General features: G+C 39.4%; 1 protein-coding gene across 2 annotated transcripts in view; it reads left to right on the top strand.

Moving 5' to 3' along the window:
* Positions 1-7,978, top strand: part of clic5a (chloride intracellular channel 5a) — a 15,809-nt gene extending 7,831 nt beyond the window's left edge. The window contains exons 1-6 of one of the 2 annotated variants that reach the window (XM_017434057.3): positions 1,010-1,306; positions 4,697-4,806; positions 5,441-5,566; positions 5,643-5,749; positions 5,837-6,000; positions 6,082-7,978. In XM_017434057.3, coding sequence (XP_017289546.1) covers positions 1,250-1,306; positions 4,697-4,806; positions 5,441-5,566; positions 5,643-5,749; positions 5,837-6,000; positions 6,082-6,246 — 729 coding nt within the window. In that variant the 5' untranslated portion in view covers positions 1,010-1,249 and the 3' untranslated portion in view covers positions 6,247-7,978. Of the gene's footprint in view, positions 1-1,009; positions 1,307-4,696; positions 4,807-5,440; positions 5,567-5,642; positions 5,750-5,836; positions 6,001-6,081 lie in introns of those variants that run through there. The other variant, XM_025010054.2, reaches the window with a different exon arrangement.
* The last annotated feature ends 1,046 nt before the right edge of the window (positions 7,979-9,024 follow it).

The raw sequence follows: 9,024 nt of genomic DNA, 5'->3' as shown, positions 1-9,024 counted from the left end.
CTATTTTTTTTTCTGTATTGCTTATACCATTGCTGATTTGACTACTGTTGTGATTGTAAATAAATAGCTCTGGATTTGCGTTTCTGTTAAATTCATGGTTGCTATTATTTAAATTACAATAACTGACTATTTTTGACATTGCATGATAAATTACATGCACTATTGGGCTCATCTTACCCACTAAAAAAATTTATTTCGTTAGTCCTCAGCATTGTTTATATAGCCCTGCGCCTTTAAGAATAGTGTAGCAAGATGGCGCCGCTTTCGCCGCACCTCGGCCCGAGCCTTTAAAGCGGCGTGTCATGTCTATCCATATAAGTCATTGGTAGCAAAGCTGCGCTCTTCTTCGTAGACATTGAGTTTGGCTGCAGCTGCACACAGTTTCAGCGCCTCCTCCAGGAAACTGGTGGAGCTACGCAGAGAACCACGCCGTTCAGAACCCTTGTTTGGATTCAAGTTTTTATAAAACACTGAGGTCCGGACCTCGGTGGAATCGATGGGAGCTACGGCTCTGGGTGCAACGGAAGTAATGTAACATTGAAGTAGCTGTATCACAAATGAAGCTGTGATCCAGTTGTGAATTTTCTTTACATTTAGATGAAACTGGACAGGAATGTACTCTGTACAGTTGTATATTATGATAAAGGTTCCCTGTAATTTATGAATTCGGCTTCAGCTGTTGAGATAAGATCACGATATGGGTGAATAGATTAAATAATGTAATGACTGAGGTATAATCAATCTGCTGCTCGGTCAGTCGGACCTGATGCCCCCCGCTTTCACAGGAGCTGAAGAAAGGTTATCACCCCTCCTTATTCTTATCTATCTGCGATAGGTACAAACGGTATAATCACGCTGTCAGTAAACATTAAATGTAATGTTACCCTGGAGCAAAGGCAAACATGTGACCCTTGGGTGCTGACGAGTCCTAGAAGGTAACGGTGACTCTGCGTGATTCAAAGTCACCCAGTTCTGAGTCAACGTTGTTCACGGGAAGACGAGCACTCTGACTGTTTCCTCGTTACGTTACTGCTTCCAGGGGGTTATTTTTTGCCGAACGCAGATCCGCCCCCGCCCTTGCTGAGTCCTAGGGTACAAATTAAACCCCACACACACACATACACACACACCTTCCCTCTCCGTCCCTGGCGTTTGTCCCCGAGCTGATTCCCTCGCAGACCTGGAGTCGAATCTGCTGAAAACTTGAGAAAAAAAGAAAACACCAAAGCAAAGTGGGGTTTTCTTGACCATGACGGATGCTGCCGCCGAGGAGGACAAGGACCCTGATATTGAGTTATTTGTCAAGGTGGGCTTCTTTAATGTGTGTATTTATTAACATACAGTCTTGACTTCCACATAAAATATCTGCTTTAGACATCGCCTGGGACTGTTGATATTTTCATGTAAAAAAAAAAAGTAAAATTACCCACAAAATGAGCTCTCAAACGCGGGTCTCCTTTAAGCGCACGCATGCCTTGTTGTTGTTGTTGAGTGCAGATTTTCCACGCGTTAACCTGACACCCACGTGCGCCGACAATCTCTCTCTTTCTCTGCCCCACTGAATTATTTCTGGGGTCCTTTCAGCGCCGAGACCAGCAGCTTTAAATAGTCTTAGGTTATCATCCAAACACATATTGGCATGCGATAATAGTTATGCCCCTGTGTGTGTTAACAGGTTCGAATATGCATTTGTGTGCCAATAAAACACCGATACGTATCTCAGATTAGAATGTGAATATAGTAGAGATAAGTGTCTTTAAAATGATAAAATAAGAGTTTGATTTATTGGAAACGTATTTCATCTTGAGCAGAGAGTTAATGAGCAAAATGGTCAAGGCCAGCTGCCTTTTATGTTAAGATTTATTAGGTTTAGAATATATATATATATATATATATATATATATAGGCGATATGATAAGGGTTATCGGCTTAATGACCAGATTTAGTGACTTTTTGGAGCATTCCGCAACAACATTGCTGGGCTTTTGTAACCTTTTCTTGCTGACGTTTTTAAATGTTGTCTGTATGATATTGTTCCATAGAAAGTAAATGTATCAGAACATGAATACAATAATGTAACGTTAACGGTTTTAGCTTGCGCATGCTGTTGAAATAAAGGGAAACAGAACTACTTAAACTAGCATTACATTGTTTGCAAAATTGGTAGATTCCTTTTTTTTTTTTTCGTGCATAAGGAATTAAACCTAGCATAGTTTGAAATGAATACGTGGAGATACAAAAAAAAATAAAAATAAAATACACCAGGTAAAGTTAGTGTTTCCTTGGACTGACAGACAAATATCAAAGCAGAAAAGAAAACGATAGGATTTCCACGGCGTATCGTTTGAGTGTCAGAACCAGAGGTTCAAACGGGCAGTGAGGCGGCTAATGGGAGCCGTGTGGATTATTCATGTTGGACCCGGTGTCTCGTTACAGTGTCCCGTTGCAGCTTTGCTCCGCGCGCTCAGACCCACAAACATGTTTCAGTCGATGCGACTTTGGATCGGCGACAGCTCCCCGTAGCACTTTAGTCCTCGCAACGCCCAGTGACCCAGCGGTGTGGAGTGAAGTTTGGCAACATGTGACCACAAACTATGTTTACCAGAACGCTCACACACACACGTGTTTGTTTTCTTACGTTAACGGGGACATTCCGCTGAGACGCTGCTTTCTCGTATTTACTTACAGTTCATAAGGACAGGAATCACGTAGCTTGCAGTGTATTCAGACCCTCCAGGATTTTACAATGTTGTGATCGCAACTATTAATGCGAAATCAAGCAACTTTTTGCAACTTTGCCCAAAACACCGCAACTTTCCCGCAACTTTAACCCAATATTTATTGTTTCTAAAGTGATTCGCCACCGTTTCTGCGGTCTTGTCTCTTCTTCGTGGGTTTTTGTAGCGTGGAATACAAAATAACCCCGAATAACTCAGGAAGAAGACACGTGACGTCACTTCCTGTTAACATCAGAATGCCGGGAGCGTGCAGGAGCAGCGACCGAAGCCAAAATCTGCGCTAATGCTTCACATTTGCCCACAAAGACTTGAGCAAACCAGTTTCCTCCCCAGCTGCAGCTGTTTTGCACGTCCTGCAGTGTAATCATGGAACATAAACGCATCGACAAACACTTTGTGTCTGCAAAACATGTGAGGAGAGCTGCAGACCAGGGACAATCCAGAAATGCTCATGAATGTCAGTTTAGAAGCTATCAAAGTTCTCAAATAAAGCACCTTTTGAGAATGTCAATGTTTGTTGGGAATTATCTTACAGAACTAGGAAGGATTTTTGGTTTATATATTAAAAGTTATGGTTTTTTATTGATTTTAGTAAAAAAAAAAAATTGCAACTTTTAGGAAAATGCCCCGCAAAATCAGGCATTTTAGCCGCAACAATCACAAAAAATGCCAGCGAAATCCTGGAGGGATTGTGTATTGTTTTGTTCTGGGTGTTTCTCAACTATTTTGACTTTTTGAGTGTTTTTTTTGTGATTCGTTCTCAGTTCGTTTGTGCTTATTTGCTGTTGTGTGTCAGTAGATTTATAATATCTTCCTGTCTGCAGGGTTTGGAACAACATGCGGCATCTTTAGAGTCTCATATGGGCAGAAATACGTCTGTCCCTTGCACTCATTCTGTTGGTTTTAGCTCATTGATACGTCCACTACTAAAGCTAGACCTGATGGGATCTTATCAAAAGCAGGAATCAACCTGCTGTGTCCAACAGTGTAGCTTTTCTGTGAAGGCTAAAATTAGAAGATAAGTTATCGGTCAAACATCTTGGACAGACTGGACATAAACAGAACGCAGAAAACTAAAGGACACAAGGGAGATACACAACAGGACATTTCTCCAACATGTATATCTCTAATATTTTGCTTTTCGTGTCTATAACTACACTTAGATTTAATTTAACTTTATTTATGTGGCTTCTGAACGATGGCTTGGGGGGGGGGGCAAAATGGTTGAATATATATGCACATTTTCAATTTTATATTTTTTAGAATCAACAGGTTTTTTTTCCCCATTTAGCTTTGTTAACATTTTGCAGAATTATAGCTGATTCTAATGAACCAAATTAAAAGCAAACTATGATAAGTTATCGTATCACTTTGAGCTTTAGAAACCAAAACACTGCAACCTTTTTTAAAAAAAATCAATTTTTCTGCATCTGTCTCAAATCATGTCGCTATGAAACATTGATCGTGAGCTAAAATGACTAATAACTTAGAGGAAACTGTATACGGGCTACAGAGATTTGGGAACTGTTTATTTCTCTGTACTTTAATATGTTGTTAATGTTGCAGTACTTGCCCAAATGGGTCCTGCAACAGAGAAAATAAATCTGTTGTTGCATTATACACGCTTAGCCTCACTATTTCTTTTCAGTGCCTGTGTCTCACGGTGTGTGTGTGTGTGTGTGTGTACTTGTATTTGCTACATTGTGGGGACAGTTTTCCTAACTTATAACTTGTGAAGAGCACCTGCTCTTTGTGGGGACCAGGCTTTGGTCCCCACAAGGAGGAATGATGTTTTTGGGTTAGGGGTTAGGTTTAGGACTAAGGTGTGAATTGAGTTTAGGTTTGGTTTAGGGTTGGGTATGTACTGGTAATGGTTAGGGTTAGGCTGTAGTAATGTATGGAAGTCAGTGGAAAGTCCCTGCAAAGATAAAGAGACAGACATGTGTGTGTGTTTACAGGCTGGAAGTGATGGGGAGAGCATTGGAAACTGTCCTTTCTCCCAGCGCCTCTTCATGATCCTTTGGCTGAAAGGAGTAGTCTTTAATGTTACCACTGTTGACCTGAAGAGGTAATAATCTGTACACACTGAATGTTTTTATAGCACAACAGCAGACGTTTTATGTGAGACATTAGACATTATATGTGGCAGCTGCTCCGCAGAGCGCTCATCTGGGGACTGAATACCTGTGATGGCGCACCAGTCCTGTCTGGGGCTTTGATACTAGACTGAAATGGCCCTCAAAGCCAATAAAATATATGGCAAGAAATCTTTCAAACTAGTGTACAATTAAAAAAAAAGGTTCAGAAGGCTAATAGGATATTAGCTAGCTTTATAGTTTATTTCAGTGGCGGCTGGTGGAGTTTTCTCCAGGGGGCGCTATAAATCCATAATAGTATGATATTATATGATATGTCTATTATGTGATACCTTAATATATGTTTTGGACCAAAACATATGTTTTGGTCGGAAATACGTCACCAATGAACGAAACAACTTTACTTATCATTAACTATAAAATATTTATCTTACACTAAAAATATATATACATATATTTCGAAATATTTTTTATTTTACTATTTATTTTTTTTACGTCTTACTCAAGGTAATGTGAGTGGTGGGGCGGCGCCCTTGCGCCCTCTACTGGCCAGCCGCCACTGGTTTATTTATAGGAAATCCTAAAGAAATGTGAACTTCTGCTCAGGAAACCAGCCGATCTTCACAATCTGGCCCCAGGAACACATCCGCCGTTCCTCACCTTCCAGGGGAACGTCCTCACCGATGTCAATAAAATAGAGGAGTACCTGGAGGAGATGCTGGCTCCACCAAAGTAGGCCCACACACACACAAAAACACACACACACATGGAAAAAAGGGGGCCTGAATGTTGGTATCCTGTCCTTCAGGTATCCCAGACTTGCAGTGAAGAACCGTTTATCTAACATAGCAGGAAATGACATATTTGCCAAGTTCTCCGCTTACGTCAAAAACACAAGGCCGGAAAAAAATCGAGGTGAGAACCACTGAATTCGGAGCCACGCGGGGATTTATTTTCACTGGCGGCCAAATGTGATCCGTAAACAAACTGACTGTGTTTCAGCCTTGGAGAAGAGCCTGACCAAGGCCCTGGCTAAGTTGGACGAGTATTTGACGACTCCGCTCCCTGACGAGGTTCAATCGGGAGGATCCACCCGTAAATACCTGGACGGGGACGAACTGTCGCTCGCTGACTGCAACCTTCTTCCCAAGCTCCATGTCGTCAAGGTAGCCCGCTTCCTTTCCTTTCCTTTCCTTTCCTTTCGCTCAGTTATCGTCAGCTCTGTTGTCAACCGCTGTTCTTGGCAGGTGGTCGCGAAGAAATACCGCAACTACGACATCCCGTCCGAATTCGGAGGAGTGTGGCGATACCTCGGCAACGCCTACAACAGGGACGAGTTCACCAACACGTGTGCAGCGGACGTGGAAATCGAGCTTGCCTACAAAGTTGTGGCCAAGAGGCTGGGAAAATGAGTGGACCACAGCTTTATTTCTTTTTTTTTTTTTTTTAGTTGCACCATTAAAACAATACATTCAGTCTCTAAACAGGCCTAAATCTAGCGGTGTTTTAGGGAAGAGAAGCTTATTTAATAAAAAGTTTATTACTTTAAGAGAAACATCCACCTTACAAATTGTTTGGTAATGAGTATTTCTGTACTTTTTCAGAGGATAGTCTAGAAAAACAAAGAAATAACAGCTCTTCAAGTAGCGCTAATCTGGTACGCCTAAGCTAATCTACATGTATAGCTCCTTTTGTCTTTCTAAACCCAAAACAAAATAAAATACTGCAAAACATGAAGTTAATATTGTATTTAACCCTTTTAAACAACAAATATAACAACAAACGATAGCTTTTTAAGCTAATAACTAGCTAAATCCAGTGTTATTACTAAAGCCAAGACCAAACAAGCTAGCTGTTAGCATTTGCCAGGGAGAGGCCTACTTTAATTCTTTAAATCATTTTCGTAACAAATTTTAGAGTATGTAGCCACAAAATGCACACAAAGAAACCTCTTTAAATGTTTCAAACAAGTTAAAAAAATCAGAATTAGCTAAGTTGGCTAGCTAGCTATAGCTAATAAAGCATGTTAGTGACTACTTGAGTTGACCAAATGGACAGTAAATGATGCAATGCTTTAAAAAATGTACGTAAAACTTTGCTCATTTTGAAGATAGTGACAACAAAACTAAAACTAGTTGGTTTTTTCAGCTCTCAAACACATGCAAAGTCCAAAAATATCAATGGTGTGAATTAAAAAATGTTGGTTTTTATTTTTTTTGCTTTCAACTAAATGTACTTAGCATTTTTTTTAATTTATTTTCAGCTGAAGTTATGTGTGTCTAAAATCAGGAAAAAAAATGTAATTTCCTGCTGCATGTACCAGGACTAACAGACATATAAATAGTGAAAGCAGATCTCCATTCAGCCATTGTTGTTGTGTTTTCCCGCCTTTTTTCTGTTCTTTGTTTTCAACCCCTCAAACTTTGAGAGAATAATACAGACCATCTGATGAAATCCTTAAAAGTGTGCAATTAAAAATGCCATGTGTAATTACTGTTCTTCTTTTTTTTTTTGTTTACTAATAATTCGTTTTGTTCCCACACTGTGCATTGTTATCATAAAGAAAATGCTAAGAATGTGTTTTAGCCAAATTAGCTTGTCTTTTTAGGCCCATGGCTGCAATTTGACATGCTTTATCAATCTCTTGGTTGGTTAAATGTTGGATATAGGACTTTTTTTATCCCAAAAACTGATACTATCAGTCTTTATCTAAAAAGAGTCAGTCTTATTTTTAGGAATAACCATATATTGGACCATATATAGGAAAAAGTAAGTGTATTAAATGAACAAAGCACCTATTGTGTTGTTATGTGATTTAGTGTTTGCTGATGGTAGTAAAGCTTTCTAATCATGAGTGCCTTTGTGGGAATCAAGCTCACTTCTCCTGAACTTTCATGCCTACAGTTAATTTTGTGTTTAAATGTATTTTTTTCATGTTAAAAAGTTCTTCCTTTCTAGAACTGTGTGCAATGAGTACATATAAGATAATATAAGTTATGCAATAACTACAAATAATCTATATGAAAAGTAAATGTAAATCATTAAAAAAAACTGCATTTATATTCTTTCTAATGATTAGAACCATGAATTTCTGTGTACACTATTTCCCTTATTTGGACAATAAACTTATTTTCTCAGACTTGGCTTCTTTTTCTTGTTTTGGTGGCTCTGTTCAGCAGATGCATAAGTAAACAGGTCGAAAAGTTTTGTTTCGGCCTGTTTTTTCACGGTGTCAGTTAATCTTTTACGATCAGTAAACTAAATCTGAGAATATACATTTTTGAGGGGAGTTTTTCTGCACATTTTGCCTTAAATATTTGAGATCTCAACACAAAATGAACCTCCTTTGTCCCGTGATTTTCTCCTTTTCTCATTCCTGCTTCGGAACAGCGATGCATTTCCACTTTCCTCTCCTCGCTTTAGATTTTCTGTCTTCTTTTGGGCACAGAAACTTGAACAAACTCGAACCTCTAGCCACAAAACACAGTTTAAGAGGACTGTTGCTTGTAAAAGAAAGCAGAAATCAGAACATGCGTTTCCTCTGGCAGCCAGCAGATGGCAGTAAACACAAAATAATTGTCTTCAATAACAGGAACTCGGTTAGGGACCGTGCTGGTTTTTAAAAACCCTAAGATCACAATTTTTATTTTCTGCAAGAGCAGTAATAAAACATAAATAAACAGTTTAGATTTTATTTCTCAACAAAGCTTCACAATCATTATAAAATATATATTTAGTGGCATTAAAATGATTTGTTCAAAAGATTTGTTCACCGAATCTTTCAGTTCACACAGTTTATTAGTTAATTAGCTAGTTAGTTTAATTTATTTCTTTTGTGCCGTACACCATAAAAGGTGCCCAGCCCCCCATAGGCTTATAAGACACAAATATATTTCAAAGATGCAGAGAGACCAACATCAACATCCGTCAAACAGAAACGAATCACTCCTCGGTGGCTGTTCGTTGTTTCTGCACATGTGCGAATCAGCAGTTCGTACGCTGAATGAATCAGCAGTTCACACACTGAACGAATCAGCAGTTCGTACGCTGAACGAATCAGCAGTTCTCACACTGAACGAATCAGCAGTTCGTACGCTGAACGAATCAGCAGTTCATACACTGAACGAATCAGCAGTTCGTACGCTGAACGAATCAGCAGTTCGTACGCTGAACGAATCAGCAGTTCTCAC

The sequence above is a fragment of the Kryptolebias marmoratus genome, linkage group LG23 (genome assembly GCF_001649575.2).
Source record: "Kryptolebias marmoratus isolate JLee-2015 linkage group LG23, ASM164957v2, whole genome shotgun sequence".
Classification (NCBI taxonomy): Eukaryota; Metazoa; Chordata; class Actinopteri; order Cyprinodontiformes; family Rivulidae; genus Kryptolebias; species Kryptolebias marmoratus.
This window is presented reverse-complemented; position numbering and strand designations above follow the sequence as displayed.